The 18,854-nt window shown below is 34.8% G+C and overlaps 3 protein-coding genes across 4 annotated transcripts in view; all 3 read left to right on the top strand.

Moving 5' to 3' along the window:
- Window positions 1-255: 255 nt before the first annotated feature.
- LOC111705094 (uroporphyrinogen decarboxylase) lies at window positions 256-2,838 on the top strand. The gene is made up of 5 exons (XM_023477540.1): window positions 256-480; window positions 1,198-1,762; window positions 1,951-2,067; window positions 2,280-2,368; window positions 2,709-2,838. Exons 1-5 carry the CDS (start codon window positions 281-283, stop codon window positions 2,803-2,805), a joined length of 1,068 nt encoding a protein of 355 aa, XP_023333308.1. The 5' UTR covers window positions 256-280; the 3' UTR covers window positions 2,806-2,838.
- A 95-nt stretch (window positions 2,839-2,933) lies between these two features.
- On the top strand, window positions 2,934-7,391 carry LOC111705085 (DNA-directed RNA polymerase III subunit RPC4). Its single transcript, XM_023477529.1, has 9 exons — window positions 2,934-3,285; window positions 3,543-3,740; window positions 3,917-4,217; window positions 4,438-4,588; window positions 4,797-4,864; window positions 5,235-5,311; window positions 5,667-5,792; window positions 5,970-6,200; window positions 7,086-7,391. The coding sequence occupies exons 1-9, from the start codon at window positions 3,250-3,252 to the stop codon at window positions 7,227-7,229; spliced, it is 1,332 nt and encodes a 443-aa protein (XP_023333297.1). The 5' UTR covers window positions 2,934-3,249; the 3' UTR covers window positions 7,230-7,391.
- A 5,112-nt stretch (window positions 7,392-12,503) lies between these two features.
- The window catches only part of LOC111704741 (dystrophin), a 67,186-nt gene continuing 60,835 nt past the window's right edge, over window positions 12,504-18,854 (top strand). For both annotated transcript variants that reach the window (XM_023477085.1, XM_023477077.1), the window contains exons 1-7: window positions 12,504-12,828; window positions 12,886-13,064; window positions 13,414-13,554; window positions 13,900-14,200; window positions 14,284-14,429; window positions 14,711-14,824; window positions 14,932-15,016. In XM_023477085.1, coding sequence (XP_023332853.1) covers window positions 12,742-12,828; window positions 12,886-13,064; window positions 13,414-13,554; window positions 13,900-14,200; window positions 14,284-14,429; window positions 14,711-14,824; window positions 14,932-15,016 — 1,053 coding nt within the window. In that variant the 5' untranslated portion in view covers window positions 12,504-12,741. The remainder of the gene's footprint in view (window positions 12,829-12,885; window positions 13,065-13,413; window positions 13,555-13,899; window positions 14,201-14,283; window positions 14,430-14,710; window positions 14,825-14,931; window positions 15,017-18,854) is intronic.

The raw sequence follows: 18,854 nt of genomic DNA, 5'->3' as shown, positions 1-18,854 counted from the left end.
AAAATTGATAGGAGGGGGGTGGGTGGTCTAAAAATCGTTCTATAGGAAATTACCCGATTGTTAAACAAAAATCACCTACATGAAGTAATGTATCAGCTAATCCTGACACACAACGATCATCTTTTTTTTTTATTAACCTTTTCATATGAAGAAAATATGAATTTTAAATAAATTTTGTTGTTTCAAATTTTTTAGAAAACACAACTACTTCTAATTTATTTGTCACGTAGTGCTAGATATCAAGTTTTATTAATAAGACACTGGAACATTTCAGAATAAGATGGCACAGTTTCCTAAACTCTTGAACGATCGCCTGCTCCGAGCAGCTCGTGGTGAATCTGTGGACGCAGCCCCTGTCTGGGTGATGAGGCAGGCGGGACGTTATCTTCCTGAATTCAGGGAGATGAGAGCAGAGGCAGATTTCTTTAAAATCTGCCAAACTCCGGAGCTGGCATGCGAGATCACCTTGCAGCCCATCAGGTTGTCATAGAAAATTATATTTTTAATTACAAAACAACGAATATTTTTTATTAAAACTTTCTAAACCATTGGTTTTTATTTTCAAGGACCCCCCCCCCCCTTCATCATTTTTGATGCTCTGGAGGCATTAAGTGAAGGTTATTACACTATTTCGTAATTTTTACAATTTATTAAATTTCCACTGAAAATTATTTTGAACTCCCCAATTTTTTAATAAAACCTGTTAAATTAAATTCGCTCCGCTTAAACCTACCCATCATGGTTATTGATTATCTAGGGAAAATAATGTTCTTATGACGATGAATGGTACAGTGATAACCAGAGATCTTTGGAATAGAAAGTCTACTTTTAATCTCTAGTTATAACTTTTAATAGTCTAATGACCACGAGGCACAGCAATTGTGCAGTGTAAACGGACCCTTTCTTTTATTGGCAATTTAATAACTCCCTATTAGACTAAAGCTTTTGTTTTGGAACAATATCAAATGCTCTTTATTATTGCTTTAATGTCGTTTTACTTTGTACTATTACACAGTTTTCTGGTTATTACTGTATCCAACCCAAAAAGAAATCGTTCAAAGCGCCAACTTTTCTAGTCAAAATTATAATCTAAACTTAATAAAACCATAATATTATTTTAAGATAATATAATATTTCAACTCCAAAGTTCAGTCTGAGACTGAGACCCATTATCTCTAATATGCTAATATATTTTAGGAGGTTCGAATTAGACGCTGCCATCATCTTTTCCGATATCCTAGTCGTTCCCCAAGCACTAGGGATGAAGGTTGAAATGAAACCCGGAGTAGGACCCGTCTTTGATAAACCCCTCGTCAACCCTGGAGATATTGACCGTCTAACTATACCTGACGTCAACACTGTTCTCAAGTACGTGTTCGATGCTATCACCTTGACTCGGCATAAGCTGGAAGGAAAGGTTCCTCTGATAGGGTTCACTGGAGCTCCCTGGACATTAATGTCCTATATGATCGAAGGCGGGGGATCAAAAACTCAGTCTAAAGCCAAGAAATGGTTGTATCAGCATCCAGAAGCAAGTCACAAGCTCCTAAAGATTATTACTGACGTGAACGTGGAGTATCTTGTAGGACAGGTTCGAGCTGGAGCACAACTTCTCCAGGTGTTTGAGTCCAACGCAGAGTATCTTGGTCCTGTAGAGTTCTCCAAGTTTGCTCTGCCTTGTCTTATAGAAATCAACCGCAGAGTTAAAGATAAACTTGTTGCAGAAGGATTGGATATTGTTCCAATGACAGTTTTTGCAAAGGTAACTTTATTACATAAAATACATCTTTTAAAGTTAAAGGGCCAAAAGAGAGTAATCTGAAGAATGAATCTTTTTATTCCGGCTGTATCTAAGATCGCTCAGAACTTGAACCAAAGAACGGTTAATTAAGTGTTTTTCTGTCCATAATGTTTTCTAATCTGCCAATTAATTTTATTTATAATTTTAAGGGAGCACATTACGCTTTAGCAGAGCTTGGAGGATCTGGATACGACGTTGTTGGATTAGATTGGACGATAGATCCTACAGAAGCAAGGAAACTTGTTGGACCTAATGTTACCCTTCAGGTAGGTTTGATTGATATACATCTAGGGTTCATCCAGTTCAAGTTTTTCCTACTTTAATGTATAGAGGCAAAAATTGGGGCCAAGAAAAGATTTTTCGAGGGAGATAAAAAGCTTTAAAAATTAGGCTAAATTCTTGTTATAAATTGATTTTGTAATTGAGTTTTCAAATTTGATCTGATCTATATTTGTTGTAACCTGTAGAAAATATGCAGGGTAATCTGGATCCTTGTGGATTGTATGCTCCCAGTACAGATATTGAAGCCAGGGTGAAGATGATGGTTCAACAGTTTGGCAGAGACAGGAAACTAGTTCTTTCAGATTTTAACTTTAAAAATATATTTTCATTATGTTGGAGAGGAGCGGTTTAAAGAGTGTCCAGTTAGCCTTTGGGCTATTTTGAACAAACAAGCTGATTTTACAACTTTTTTAAACATTCCGACTTTAAAAAAATTTAAGTTCTTCGCGCAGCACATTTTATGTGCAGGTTTCTTGGTATGGAAGGTGGGTGAGAGTTAAGCTCTCTATTTCAGTAACTCCTAATGTAAATCAAACCAAACTACTTATTTGATTCATAATTAATGATTTATTGGTTAAAGGGGTCTTTCAAGATTGAATTCAGCCTGAAAGTATGGTTTTATCAGGTGGATAGCAAACCTTGGACACGGAATCTACCCAGATATGGACCCGGAGAGCGTTGAAACCTTCGTCAACTCAATACACTCACACACTAAACTGTGATAGATGAATCTAGTTTATAAATCTCATGTACAATGTATACAATGATTAATGTACATTGTACGCCAAAAGAATAATTCAACGATGATTTGCTTTTTCGTTGATGAATCTACAGTTATATTTTTGAAATGTTTTGTAAATTTACATTCAGGGTTTTTTTTATTAATCGTTCCATTGTTATTAGATAAATTTTATTTCTTTTTGCATTTTTTATTATTTGTAAAAGATTTTGTTAAGAATCTCGCAAGGTTTTAAATTTCTCTTTATTGTTTTGTTCTGAATTTACTCAATTTTATATTTGGATTCCATAAGGAGGTTTATATTTTAGCACGATTCTATTTAACACGATTTCATATTTACATTTTAGCTTTCAACGCGACTATTGCTCAAATTTAGATTTATTAAAATTTTCAGAAAATATTCCACTTTCAAGCTTTCTAGTCCGTCATGTCGGAGTCGGAGCCGGGCGAGAAAGAAAAAAAGGTAATTAAGAGAGGACATTTTTATACATATCTTGCTTTTTTACTTTTTTAAAATCCAATTATCGGCTCAACAGATCCGTTCCAGTTTTTTTTGTGTGACCTCACATAACGCAGGGGATGGTCAGAATTAAAAATTTTTTTGACGGTTTGTTTATATTCATCCTAAGACAATGCATTACACTTTTCGTGTAAATTAAGTTTTCTGTTTCCTGGCATAAATATTATATTGTTTTTCATTAATTTAATAAAATGTTCTAGGCTAAGCCCGCCCTTGTAAGACTCGGACAAAACGGAAATGCCAGAAAACCTTCTCTATCAGGGCTTGGAACCCCGAGGTCGGGAGGTTTGGCCGGTCCTCTAGGAGGATTGGCCTCTAAAACATCTCCTTTTGGAACTCCCAAATCTAATTTTTCTCCCTTAGGATCTCCTAGATCCAGTCCAGTGCATACATTCAGAGTAAGTTTTTTTAATATTTTTTCTATCAGTGCCAATCGCAGTCAATTGTTGAATAAAATCGTTGCTATTGCAAGGCTTATTTTTAGCGTTAAAACCTGTTATTTATTCTTCCTACAAAACATATAACTTAGGTTTAATTATTTTGAACCTGAATATTAATAAATATTATGTTTCAGGCTCAACGTGACTTATCCCTCGGAGCTAAACCTGTTCTAGGAACTAAATCAGGCTTTGATACCAAACCTGCCCTTGGAGCCCTTAGTCCTAAATCTGTAGTGAACTCTCAAACAAAACTTCCGGATCGTAAAAAATTCATTCCGAACCTGAACGTTCAAAGACAAGTTAAGAAGGAAAGTGATGAACCGGAGAAGAACGAACCAAAGTGGAAAAGGAGAAAGGAAAATAAACATGAGAGAAGAGAAAAGAATAATAGGGACCGACCAACCTTGATACAAACAGGATCTATTTTCTCTGAAGGTAAGAAAATTCACTTAACATAGAAATCTTGTTTTAAGTGTTAAGTGTTTTAGTCCGATTGCGTATGATAGCTAAGGTTTTGTGTGAATTTTCCCATTTGTGGCGTTTGGCCCCCGTCTCCCAAACGGGGGGGGGGGTCTTAAGATCAATTACCATCTTCTTTTTATGCCAAAAAGTTGTAGTATTCCCACCCGTTGTTATGCAATTTCTTGTATCCAAGGTGTTGCTGGAGATGGGGGGATTAGGAGACGGATTGGAGGATCCAGCTCTAGGGGGGACCTGGAGGAATCAGGACTAGTCAGGCCTAAACTTAATCTTAACCAACCTCTGGATAGAGATGAAGAAGAAAGAAAACTTAAATCCCTTCTCAGGTAAATAAGAGATTTAATAAAAATACCAAAAAATAGAATAATTGGAATAATAATGTCGTTTTTTCAATTATAACTTATTAGTCAGCTGTGCTATTGGACATTTTTTTAAATTAACATATGCTATGAAAGGCTGATGCTTTTATTGCTGAATACAACCTTACGAAGAGTTTAAATTGTTTGTTTTTGAGAAAATTTTATTTATTTTCAGAGATGATTTTATTGATGATCTGAAGGAGGGAAATTTTGTTCCTGTCCAATTACCTATGATTAATACAGGTAATAGTTCATTATCAATATTTTAATTGTTAAATAAAAACTGTTATTTATTTTTACAAGTTTCAGTCAACTCATGAAATGTCACGAAAAGTTTAAATCAGAAATGTATCATATCGTTTTTTATTGTTTTTATTTTTTTATTTTATATAATCAAACAGTTTAACTAACCCTAAAAAATATTCTAATTATTATTCTAATGTCTTGATTGATTCTTGAGTGGGTTTAATTGGCTGAAATTTTTTAGGAAACCCATGAGTGCCTTGGGGATTGGCTAAAAAGTTTTTTTTCAGAAAAATTTGGAAATTTTTTTTAAATTCCATGGGCAACGACAGACACTTCAATTTAAATAAAATATTTTTTTTATTTTCAGGAAAGATATTTAAAGCTGAGGTAAAGAAGAAGGATGGCGAAGAGGACGATATTAGACCAAAATTATTAAATAAAAAGGTGATTTAAAAAACATAAAAATGTAATACTTAAAATCATTTTCGTAGTATTTTTTAATGGTTCATAAGAAAAGGAGACGTTGTAAGAATGGTGGTGCACAGGGCCCTAACTGAGGAGGGGGGCAACGGGAAACGTGCCCCCGTGCGAATGAAAATCCAAGATAAATAAATGTTGTTTACTGTGTAAGAGGTCCCCCTTTACCCTGTGCGCCCACCACCACCAATTGTTCTGAAATAAATTCAACGATTTCAAGCCCTCCCCCTCCCCCCCCCCCTCTCTTCAAGAACCCAGGCCGCCAGCGGCTATGCAAACTAGCATAATTGAATGATAATTCTGTAAATTCAATTGTTTTCAGAATAATGAGCTTGATAGCGATGACGAGGATGATCCTGAACCTGCAAACTCAATACCTGTGATATCTGAACCTGACCTACCTACTGCACCTGGAGAACCTAGCGTTGCGGAGCTCGTCACACACCAGGAATCAAATATTCATCCTTTTTTTTTTTTTGAAGATACGAAACCAAAGAGACAATTTGAAACAAAATCTTCAATTGTTTACTTGTGATATAAAAGTTTAAGGATCTTTTTTTCATGAAAATAAATTGTCAAATACTTGATAATAAATGCAGGGTTTATAAGAATATTTGATTTATAGACTGGACAGCTCGTTTTTATTCAGCTACCTGACTCCTTACCTCTTATTCCTGATAAACCTGGCGGAGATGAAACTGAGGCCGGAGCAGGATCCAACCTTAATATCTCCTCTCTGGGTAGTCTGGAGGGCAGGCTGGGTACACTCCAGGTTCGGAAGAGTGGTCGATGTCAGCTGATCTTAGGAAAACAAAAGTTTGATGTGGAAACTGGAACCAAGGTTGGATTCCTCCAGGTATAGAAGCAATTTATGCTAGATTTTGAAAGAGTAACCGCCAGCGTGAAAATCATATAAACCACGGGGTACCCCCAGGGGGGATGATTGTTCTCTACCTGTGTGCTCAGTTAGCTGTACTGTACACTTACAACTGTTTACTAATATTGATATACTAAAGGTTAGGCCAGAATCAACTTAAAATAAACAAATATGCAGTACACTCTCGGTATAGTTTATGGCATACAGGGTGTCCCACGAAACATGACAGTATGCAGGACGACTTGAATGTCGTCTTGATTTTTGATATAATTTGCTGCGTTTATTTGTCAACCTAATTTTAGAAGTAAATTTCTAGAGATAATAATCACAAAATTTCCCTTGTCCTGCCATTTCCAAAATGTGGTCTGCCTTTTTTGTGCTTTCAATATTGCTCGAGATATGAAGAATTTCGTTCAGATTTCGACTATTTTGCTTTTATTTAACAAAATTGAAATCTGAACCAAACTCTTTATATCTCAGGTAATATTGAAAGCACAAAAAACGCAGACCACTTTTTGGAAATGCCAGGGCTAGGAGAATTATGTGATAATTGTTTCAAGAATCATACATGTTAAAGTAGATAGAAGACTAAATGTCACAAATAAATTCAAATACCAAAGACGACTTTCAAGTCGTCTTCCTATTGTCATGTTTCGTGGGACACCCTGTATAAAGTTAGTAAAGGATAAGCGAACATCATCACTATACAGTACACTATAACCTCGTTGGGTACCCTTTCATTTGGTTTAGGTCCGTTGAAAATGGTTTCCTTCAATATTTCCTAGAGCAGACTGAATTTGATTCATGATCAGCTAACTTCCAATTCATTATTATCATTTTCTTAACTAACTATAGTATTTTTAGAATGCAGTATCTATCCGTGTTCCCAGTAATCCCGGAGAGAGCGGAGAATGTACAGTCCTAGGTCATATCTCACATAGACTAGTAATGTCTCCGGACTGGGATACTCTTCTCCATCAGTCAGGGTTAAACTCAACCCTGGCCTGAGAACTTGAAGGAGAATCCCTTGAGGGTTCCTGTCTTGTAGTCCTAAATTCATCACGAAGCTCTAAGCCAATTTTTACAATAAACACAATTCTCGCTGAATTATGTTTCCGTTCATATTTGTTATTTGTTTTATATATTATGTATTAAAAATATTCGCATGAATTTGTCTTCGTACATTTTTTGACAGTTAAATAGTGATTAGTAGTGGGCATTGGACATTGGGCAATAACGTTGTTCGTTTTTTTATTATTTACTTCTTTAATGAAAACGCACCAGAAATTTCAAAACTGTATTCTATAGTAAAGTCTTCTTTAACTAGGCAAATAATTTATCCTAATAGAAATATTTAGAAGAAACGAACAACAAAAAAAACATAAGTCTAAAACCACAAAAGTTTTGCAAATCCGAACCAATTTACTGGCCATCACATATTAGTGTAAAACGGTTTTCAAGGTCCACAACAGGGAAGTATAGAGTACAATTGGTTCCTCAGAAGAGTAAATTTTAAAGAAAAATTACTATTTTGAATAATAAGATGAGGCGAGTGTAATGAAAACCTAACCAAATAATTTTCCATCAAATTTTTGATTACTGAATGAAATGAAATCTCATTTATCAAAAATATTTTCTGCAAAAAATCGAATCTAACCTTAAGAGTGTAGTAGTTTATGATATAATGGGTTTGAAGTCTCATCTTTTGTGTGGAACCCTGTTTATAAAGGTAATAAATCTCAAGGTTAGCATAAAGCAAATAATGTGAGAATTCGTTAAAAGAGATTTATCCCTTGGAAATATCTATGATATTTTTAATTTGAAACCATGATGAATTTATTTTTCTTTCACAGGGCAGAGAACTTTTTATAAATAATATATTTAATCCATTTTTATTGAAAACTGCTGATCAAGTATTTTCATAAAATATCTTATTGTATTATCATCCCATACACACAATCAAAAGATAAAAAGCTGATGTAGCAATAATACTTTCTACAGCATTTTATTTATAACATTTATTAGACGTAATTTTCAGGGAACCTTGGGATGTCCGACGGGACCTTTATGATCAATAATGTGGAAGATATTGACGTTTTCCTATCTTGAAAAGTGTTTAATTCTAATAATTTACACAACGTTTCAGCAAATCACTTTTAAGATATAGTTGGTGGAAGGTTGAGCCAAACTAGAAATAAACGATGGAGACTACTTTTAAGAAAAAGGTTTGTGATTTTATCACTAACCACAGAAAACAAATTAAAGGGACTGTATTTGAAATTTAACTGACCCTCTCCATTCAACGAGTGTCATGCCCGATTCACTAAATCTGATTAATAGTGCATTAACATCGGTTATGTAGGTTAAATGTATAATTCTGTTAATTTCTCCATTGTTTCTGAACATAAAGCAGGAAATGGGCAAGTCGGTGGAATCCCTACAAATTAAAATAATCAGTTTTTAATAACAAAAACATGGATATCTAATTCATAAGCTATGAAGGGTACAGGTGGAAATATGACATGTCGCTCCATCAATAAATGAGTTAGTTCATGTAGGGGCGTATGCACAGTGCACTTATGGTTTATAATGACGAGAAAATGCATGAAAATATATGGTTTTATCTGTATCTTGTATTTCCTTCTCCTTTCTATTGTTAGCAATATCATAAATTTTAAATTCAAAATCAAAATAGAAACAGTGGCTCCGGGTGAATCTGATTTATAATTTAAATAACATTTTCCTGTATAAACAATAGTTTTCCCAATTAAAAAAGATTTTCCTAAATTTTATGAAAAAATTCTTCAGCCCCCATTCCCTAATAAATGTACAACTGAAGAAAGAAAAAAAAATATCTGTATTTTTAATAAAAGAAAAGTATTTTTAAGATAAAATTAACGTGTTTTTACATTTTATCTACAGATTAATTTAGCTTGTCATGGTGGGTGTTTGTCTGTTTGTTTGTATCCAATAAACGTCAAAACGGCTGAACCGATCGGGCCCAAATTTTGTGGGGACTTCAAGTGACCCCATGGAAGGTTTATAAATGATCAAAATTTTAAAAATTGGTGTTCAAGTTTTTTATTTTTGTAAAATTTTAAAAACTCGGCAATTAGGGCGCTTCGCGCCCATCTTCAATTTCAACTTTTAATTGTGGCTTTTTCTGTGAGCATCTTCTCTTTGGACAGTATAAAACAAAAAAGTTTGCGGATTTCATAATATTTGTTCGCGCATTTTCAAAATTTGCATACCCGAACTTCTCCTGATTACCCTCTACCCTAACTTCTCCTGATTACCCTCTACCCTATTTTCTCCTGATTACCCTCTTACCTAACTTCTCCTGATTACCCTTTACCCTAACTTCTCCTGATTACCCTCATACCATAACTTCTCCTGATTACCTTCTCTAACTTCTGATTACCCTCACTAACTTCACCTGATTAACCACTACCCTAACTTCTCCTGATTACCCTATACCCTAACTTATCCTGATTACCCTCATACCATAACTTCTCCTGATTACCCTCTACCCTATTTTCTCCTGATTACCCTCTTCCCTAACTTCTCCTGATTACCCTTTACCCTAACTTATCCTGATTACCCTCATACCATAACTTCTCATGAGTACCTTCTCTAACTTCTGATCACCCTCACTAACTTCGCCTGATTAAACACTACCCTAACTTCTCCTGATTACCCTATACCCTAACTTCTCCTGATTACCCTAAGCCCTAACTTCTCTTGATTACCCTATATCCTAACTTCTCCTGATTGTCCTATACCCTAACCTCCCTAACCTCTTCTGATAACCCTCTACCCTAACTTCTTCTGATCAACATCATAATTTAACTTCTCCTGATTACCCTATACATCTCCTGATCATCCTCTTTCCGAACTTCTCAGGTTTGCTCGTTACTATGACTTCTCCTAATTTTAGCTGATTATTGCCCTCTATCTTAATCTCTATAGTGATTGTCTTCCTCATAGATTAATAACAATACAGAAAGAACACTATATGTCGTCTTTTCAAGATTTAGGCGTTTTTCGTTCACAATAACCCCGAAGCAGATGCACAAAGGATTCTCTCTCTCTGTCTTGTCATTCAACGCTGCATAAGGGTTATTGTGAACGAAAAACCCCAAAATCTTGAAAAGACGACATCTAGTGTTCTATCTGTATTATTATTAATCAATGGTCTTCCATTTCTAAAACTAAAGTTGAATTAAATCCTTGAGTAACTTGGAAGGAACTATGAGTACCCTGGACAACGCTGGGTTTTCAAGCTAGTCCTTCAATAATACACAAATAAACATGTTGAAAATCTAAATCCTAACGGGAAGCTAAAGAGACGGGATTAATTGAAAAACAAGCGGAATATTGAACAAGATATTTGAGAGATAGGGGGAGATGTAGCACCGTCTTCTTGGGGAAAAATAGGATATATTAAAAAGAATAGATAGAATATGTTAGTCAGTAGTATTAGGATATAAAGGTTAATATTGGACTGGATAGGACATCAGAAAGGTAAGTACTGGGTTAAGTGAATTTATACTGGGATGGATAGGATAGAAAGGGTAATATTGGGATGGATAGGATAGAAAGGGTAATATTGGGATGGATAGGATAGAAAGGGTAATATTGGGATGGATAGGATAGAAAGGGTAATATTGGGATGGATAGGATAGAAAGGGGAATATTGGGATGGATAGGATAGAAAGGGTAATATTGAGATTGATAGGATAGAAAGGGTAATATTGAGATTGATAGGATAGAAAGGGTAATACGTGATGGAAAGGATGGAAATTGTAGTATTGGGATGGATAGGATAGAAAGTGTAGCATTGGAATGGATAGGATAGAAAGAGTAATATGGGGAAGGATAGGATAGAAAGTGTAGTATTGGGATGGATAGGATAGAAAGAGTAGTATTGGGATGGATAGGATAGAAAGAGTAGTATGGGATGGAAAGGATAAAAAAGAGTAGTATTGGGATGGATAGGATAGAAAGAGTAGTATGTGATGGATAGGATAGAAAGAGTAGTATTGGGATGGAAAGGATAGAAAAAGTAGTATTGGTATGGAAAGGATAGAAAGAGTAGTATTGGGATGAATAGGATAGAAAAAGTAGTATTGGGATGGAAAGGATAGAAAGAGTAGTACTGGGATGGATAGGATAGAAAGAGTAGTGTTGGGATAGATAGGATAGAAAGAGTAGTATTGGGATTGATAGAATAGAAAGAGTAGTATGTGATGGAAAGGATAGAAAGAGTAGTATTGGGATGGATAGGATAGAAAGAATAGTATTGGGATGGACAGGATAGAAAGAGTATAGTATGTGATGGAGAGGATAGGAAGAGTAGTATTGGGATGGAAAGGATAGACCGAGTAGTATGTGATGGAAAGGATAGAAAGAGTATTATTGGGATGGAAAGGGTAGTATGTGATGGATAGGATAGAAAGAGTAGTATTGGGATGGATAGGATAAAAAGAGTAGTATGTGATGGAAAGGATAGAGAGAGTAGTATTTGGATGGATAGGATAGAAAGAGTAGTATGTGATGGATAGGATAGAAAGAGTAGTATAGGAATAGATAGGATAGAAAGAGTAGTATTGGGATGGGAAGGATAGAAAGAGTAGTATCGGGATGGATAGGATACAAAGAGTAGTATATAGATGGATAGGATAGAAAGAGTAGTATTGGGATGGGAAGGATAGAAATATTAGTATAGAGATGGATAGGGAGTAGTATTGGGATAAATACAAAGAGAATAGTTGGATGGAAAGGATAGAAAGATTAGTATTGGGATGGAAAGGATAGAAAGAGTAGTATTGGGATGGATAGGATAGAAAGAGTAGTATAGATATGTATAGGGAGTAGTATTGGGATATAGATACAAAGAGAATATCTAGATGGATAGGATAGAAAGAGTAGTATTGGGATGGAAAGGATGGAAAGAGTAGTATTGGGATAGATAGGATAGAAAGAGTATTATTGGGATAGAAGAGATGGATAGGATAGAAAAGATAATGTTGGTAATATACAAAACTTGCAGATGTATCTTTATTAATCTTACATTTTTACATTTATTTATATGTATTAAAAAATATCCCCCCGGATTTTTTGTATTACGATTTGTGAATTAAAGGTTTGCGTATTTTCTCTTGAGTTGCGTATACTCCGCTCCACCCTTGGTTAAACCTCGTCTTTATCTCCAGTGTACACTATGTTTACCTGTAGGCTGTATATTTAATATCTAGGTTAACATTTCATACAGAACTTATTTCATCCTGACCCAACTGACGGAGAATATATCTTGTGAAAGAAATTACATTATCAATCAACAAAATTAAAGCTTATAATGTAAAATGTATTATGAGCTAGTGAATTTTGTAAGTATAACCTGTTCTGGTACTCAGACAACCACCTCGGTTAGATTGATAAAGACTAATTTTCTTGTAATGTAGATTTTAAATATGGTATAACTGGCCATGACAGTGGTCTACAGTAGCCAGGATTCACCATGGCGTCAAAACAAAGGGTTGTCGAAGAAATAACGAATACGCAAACCGAAACCTGCAACGATGCGTCAACACCGACCAGCGCACAGGTTTGAATTCTAATATTATTTTTTATTTTTTATTCTTATTTTCATGAGTTTTTTAAGGTTCAACTGCAGACGCAGAAGAAAACATTGCTACGATGGTTGAACTGGAAGCTAGAACTGTTAGGTGGAACGGAGCAGATTACAGACCTATCCTATGATCTCAGGAATGGAGTTCTTCTTCTCAAACTTCTCAGTACTTTTACAAACACCCAGATTTCTGCAGAGACGGGAAAGTTCAGGTTTGAATGAGAAACTTAAATTTTGTTAAAATTAGAGTGTTTGTGTCACTCTTTGACTCTTGTCCTTTATTTTATATCTCATATATTCACAATCTGTCCAAAAAAAAGAAAAAGAGAATTAATTTGTATCACAACCACTGCTCTTGGGCTCCTAGTCGTGATTAATCAAATTTTAGATGGTCTAAAGAAAAGAAAAGAAAAAAAATGTCAAAACATATTTATTTATAACAAATAGGACAAAAGTACAATTATGATATCACCAGTAGATAAGAGAACTTATGTACTAGCTCTGGAAACATTAAAATAATGATATTTTTCTTTAAATGATTCTTGTAGTCTTGTGATTTAGGGTTCAGAGGTTGGGTAACCTCTCCACGGTATTGGAGACGATGCAGAGGGAGAGAGCAAGGACGGTGGGGATAGAACCAACCCACATCCTGGACGGAGATCTTGAGAAAACTGTTCAACTGGTCTGGAGTATTATTCTCAGGTATTAGAATTAGCTTGGTTGTTAAAGAATGCAAATATATTAATTCTGTAACTTCAAAATGGATCTAAAATAAAGAAAATATAGTTTTTATATTAAAGAAAATATAGATTTTATATTAAGGAAAATATAACTTTTATATTAAAGAAAATAAAGAAAATATAGATTTTATTTTAAAGAAATAAATATTTTATATTAAAGAATAGATTTTATATTTAAGAAAATATGGATTTTATATTAAAGAAAATATAGATTTTATAATAAAGAAAATATAGATTTTTTATTTAGATTTAATATTATAGAAAATATAGATTTTATATAAAAGAAAATAAAGATTTTCTATTTCAGATGGGAACTCCAGCCAAGGTTTCAGGAAGAAGGATGGGAATCTTTCAGTATTGATCAGATCATTTCAGCCTGGCTCTCAACCTCAACCAACCTTGTTACAAACCTGACAACAGATTTGCAGGATGGACACGTTCTCTGTCAACTTATTCTCTCCTCCAGCCCCAACCTTCCAGGGCTCCAAGACTCACTGGAGAAGTCTGCAAAAGAGAGATGGAAAATTCTGCTCCGATGTTGCAAAACTCATTTAAAAACTCCTTCTCTACTTGACGCCGAGGATATAATTGAAGGGTTTGTTGATAAGGTGTGAATTTTAGTTTGAAAATTCTTAATCATACATTACTTTATAAAACCTTTATTTTTCACTGAATATCAAACTGTTTTTAGAACTCCTTAATTCTCTACCTGGGGATTTTATTCTCCGCTCTACCTCATACAAACCTGGACCCGGAGAGGGTAGGGAAGGTTCCACTGGAACTAGATCCAGAACTCAGCACCAGGATATCTGGGTCTCCTATCAAAACCCAAGCACGGTAGGGAAACTTTCGTTTGAAAACTGTCTAGCCTTTTTATTAGAAAAAAATACCTGAACAGAAAAATGTGATTTTGTTTCTGGTTTGATATAATAGTATTTTTTACATACAAGGACAAAATGATATAACAAGAAATTTCTGGTATTTTTAATCCAATATGGAATTTTTTTATTGGGTTTTGATACACATACTTTTAAAGTAGGATGGATGAGGATGAGATATACAGGATGGATGAGGGTGGGCTGAGTATGAAGGATGAATGAATTAATGAATATATACAGGATGGATGAGGGTCGGCTCAGTATGAAAGGATGGATGAACTGTCTGGAGGAGGTTCTAGGTTGGATACTGGAGGCAGAGGAACATCTTCTCTCTCTTCATAATCTAGGACATAGGTCTGTACTTAATCTTAAATTTTAAAGCATATTCTTGGATTGATCGATTGATTGATTAATTGATTGAAGAGTTCCTGATTTGTTTACTTGATGTAATTTTTTTTTAGGCAATTGCAAACAGTTAAAACCAAGTTCTATAATCACGAAGATTTTATGCTTGAACTCCAAACCCATCAGGGCGCGGTCGGCAAGGTAATGCAAGGATTGAGGACAGAATTAATCAAACGTCGTTAAATTTGGTATGGCTGGTTGAACTACTTCTGTATTGTGGCCTAGAGGTTACTTTATTAATTGTTATGACCACTATTTCTCGCTGTTCATTGAATCCAACATTCGGAATATTTTTCAAGTTTTGTGTTATAATTGGATTCAAGTATCATTATATCCTTATTACAAAATAACGAAAGAACGTTGCCAGACTTTTTAGGACTCATTGAATCCGGATATTTTATGTTCTTCTTTATTCAAATGATGCTTAATGTGTTCAACTGGGGATATTTAATCTATTTTGTCAAAACTACTCATTAATCATTACTAAATTTTCATGGACAGAAATCCTAACCCTAATGGGTAACTTAATGTCCTCGTTTATCTGTTCAGCTTTCCTTATATATCTGTCTGGGGTCTGTACTAAGTACTCTAACCTCTACACTTCTTAATCATAACTCTGCATACAGTATTCTGCATTAAATACTGTGCACTCAGTACTCTGTGCTTTGCAGTTCTTAATCATTACTCCAATCCACAATCACACTTAGTACTCTGCACTCAGTACTCGAGCACTCAGTACTCTGTACCCTGTATTCAGTACTCAGTACTCAGTACTCAGTACTCAGTACTCAGACTCAGCACTCTGTACTCAGTACTCTATACTCAGTACTCAGTACTCTGTACTCTGTACTCTGTACTCAGTACTCAGTACTCTGTACTACTCTGTACTCTGTACTCTGTACCCTGTATTCAGTACTCAGTACTCAGTACTCAGTACTCAGTACTCAGACTCAGCACTCTGTACTCAGTACTCTATACTCAGTACTCATCACTCTGTACTCAGTACTCTGTACTCAGTACTCAGTACTCTGTACTCTGTACTCTGTACTCTGTACTCTGTACTCTGTACTCTGTACTCTGTACTCTGTACTCTGTACTCTGTACTCTGTACTCTGTACTCAGTACTCAGTACTCAGTACTCAGTTATCAGTACGCAGTACTCAGTACTCAGTACTCAGTACTCTGTACTCTGTACTCTGTACTCTGTACTCTGTACTCTGTACTCAGTACTCAGTACTCCGTATTCTGCACTCGGTACTCTGCAGTCTTATTCTGTATTTTCCACTCCTCACTCGACACTCCATACTCTGCAATCTTATCATTATTTTGCACTTTGCTCACCATACTCTTTCTTAACACTCTGATTCAGGATAACTACTTATATTTTATTCTAAGGTATAAAGTTATTTTGTCCGGTGAAATATATCTTGTGTTTTAAAACTACCTCCTTAGTGGACTAGCTGCACTGTGTAGGATTCCGAGGAGAGAAGGCGACATTCATAACCACCACACCAATTCATTAATTAATTAAAATATACTTCTTTACTCTGTACTCCATACTCTATACTATATTCTCCATACTTTGCACTCTACACTACATACTCTGCACTCCATGCTCTACACTATATTCTCCATACTTTGCACTCTACACTACATACTCTGCACTCAATGCTCTACACTATATTCTCCATACTTTGTACTCTACACTACATACTCTGCACTCCCTACTCTACACTATATTCTCCATACTTTGTACTCTACACTACATACTCTGCACTCCCTACTCTACACTATATTCTCCATACTTTGTACTCTACACTACATACTCTGCACTCCCTACTCTACACTATATTCTCCATACTTTGCACTCTACACTACATACTCTGCACTCCATGCTCTACACTATATTCTCAATACTTTGTACTCTACACTACATACTCTACACTATATTCTCCAGACTTTGCACTCTACACTACATACTCTGCACCCCATACTCTACACTATATTCTCCATACTTTGCACTCTACACTACATACTCTGCACTTCATATACATTTCTTTCTAAAGATCTGCACTCTGTGGTTCTCTGTACTTTCTTACTCTGCACTTCGTACTCGTCACTTGCACTCCGTAGTGTATTGTATTAGGACTGAGTCCCTAGAGTCTATGTACTTTTTAGTCATAGTTTTTATTTTGTACTCTACCTTAATCTGCGCTTAGCACTCTGCACTTGCACTCAATAATTCTATAGACTGTCCTCTATTTTCAGTTTTAGTCACTCTCTACTCTGTAGTCACTTTGTAGTCTGTAGTTAATTGAGGTTTCTCTAACAAATTCTTATTCTTGAACTTTGTAGTCCGTGGTCGGTAGTCTATTGAGGCTATTCTAACGAAGTCTTATTATTGTACTGTTTAGTCTGGTCTATTTTGAGGTTTTTCTAACGAAGTCTTATTTTGTACTATGTAGTCTGGAGTCTGTTGAGGTTTCTATAATGAAGTCTTTCTTGTGTATTGTTTAGTCCGTAGTCTATTGAGGTTTCTCTAATGTAGTCTTATATGTGAAGTGTTTAGTCTGTATAGTCTCAAGTCTTTTGAGGTTCCTCTAACGAATCTTTCAGTCTGCAGTCTGTGTCAGATCCTCAGACAGATAATATTTCTGTTCTGTGTTCCCGTCTTACAAAATACATAGATTACATTAAGTAACTGAATCTTGATACTTCCGCCCTTCTTTCATTCACTCAACATTTTTTATTCCAACATGAGTTCATGACTACATCATCCAATCCGTTTATAAGAAGTTTACTAGATTGGACGCAAGCCATAATAACTGTTTATGTAGCTCATATGATTGCTCATCTAGTTATCAGGATTTACAAGTACATGTTTACTCTAGTTTATCAGGATTTAAAAGTACATGTTTACTCTAGTTTATTAGGATTTACAAGTACGAGTGCATGTTTACTCTAGTTTATCGGGATTTACAAGTACATGTTTTCTCTAGTTTATCAGGATTTACAAGTACATTTTTACTTTAGTTTATCAGGATTTAAAAGTACTTGTTTACTCTATTTTATTAGGATTTACAAGTACGAGTGCATGTTTACTCTAGTTTATCAGGTTTTAAAAGTACATGTTTACTATATTTTATTAAGATTTACAAGTACGAGTGCATGTTTACTCTAGTTTATCGGGATTTACAAGTACATGTTTTCTATAGTTTATCAGGATTTACAAGTACATGTTTACTTTAGTTTATTAGGATTTACAAGTACATGTTTACTCTAGTTTATCAGGATTTACAAATACATGTTTACTCTAGTTTAACAAAATTTACATGAAAATAATTTCCGGTATAATCTAGATTTTTAAAGTAAAAAATCTCTTTAGTTCGAATTGTTATTGTTTTTAAAATTAGAATAAAGATTGAAAATATAAACATTTCATGACCAAAAATGGGAAATGACTCTGCGTCTCACTTACAAAGAATTTAGATATTAGTTTTAGCAACGTTAATATTTAAACCTGTCATCTGTCCTACAGGACCTACATGGAGCTAGTGAAAAGTTCAGTTAGTTCAAATCATCATTAGTCCATGTTTTTACTAGAGCCCTCTTCAGGGACTTTTATAGGAGTGTCAATGTGTATGGAGCTTGGATTGTTTACAGGGGCCCTATCTGGGAAAATAGGGACTTTCAAGTGTTAGGGGCTTTCAAGTGCAATTTGCAAAAATTGCTTAAAATCAGCCGATCAGAGACAGGGAGCCCTGATATTTTAGTTTACAAGTTTAATGTAAAATAGTTATGATAAGTTTATCTGTTGTTTTCAACTTAAGATGCATATTACTGCCGACTCTTGAGAATAAATGCATAAACATAGATTATACAGATGGAAATTTAAATGTTCCGTGTTGCGAAATAAATTGCTTTTTTACATTTACAAAAGCATCTGAACAAAATTTTTATCATTATTTCTCTCCTCCCA

This window comes from Eurytemora carolleeae, unplaced genomic scaffold, assembly GCF_000591075.1.
Source record: "Eurytemora carolleeae unplaced genomic scaffold, Eaff_2.0 scaffold2, whole genome shotgun sequence".
In the NCBI taxonomy this organism is placed as follows: domain Eukaryota; kingdom Metazoa; phylum Arthropoda; class Copepoda; order Calanoida; family Temoridae; genus Eurytemora; species Eurytemora carolleeae.
Note: the sequence above shows the minus strand (reverse complement) of the source record. Positions and strands in the feature narration are given on the sequence as shown.

Bases quoted from the DNA above. Each gene is read 5' to 3' on its own strand.
- LOC111705085 (XM_023477529.1), top strand. From the start codon at position 3,250: ATGTCGGAGTCGGAGCCGGGCGAGAAAGAAAAAAAG. The intron at 4,865-5,234 runs GTAATAGTTCAT...TTTTATTTTCAG, and splicing joins ATTACCTATGATTAATACAG to GAAAGATATTTAAAGCTGAG. The intron at 6,201-7,085 runs GTATAGAAGCAA...TAGTATTTTTAG, and splicing joins CCAAGGTTGGATTCCTCCAG to AATGCAGTATCTATCCGTGT.
- LOC111705094 (XM_023477540.1), top strand. From the start codon at position 281: ATGGCACAGTTTCCTAAACTCTTGAACGATCGCCTGCTCCGAGCAGCT. The intron at 481-1,197 runs GTTGTCATAGAA...AATATATTTTAG, and splicing joins ATCACCTTGCAGCCCATCAG to GAGGTTCGAATTAGACGCTG. The intron at 2,369-2,708 runs GAAACTAGTTCT...TGGTTTTATCAG, and splicing joins CAACAGTTTGGCAGAGACAG to GTGGATAGCAAACCTTGGAC.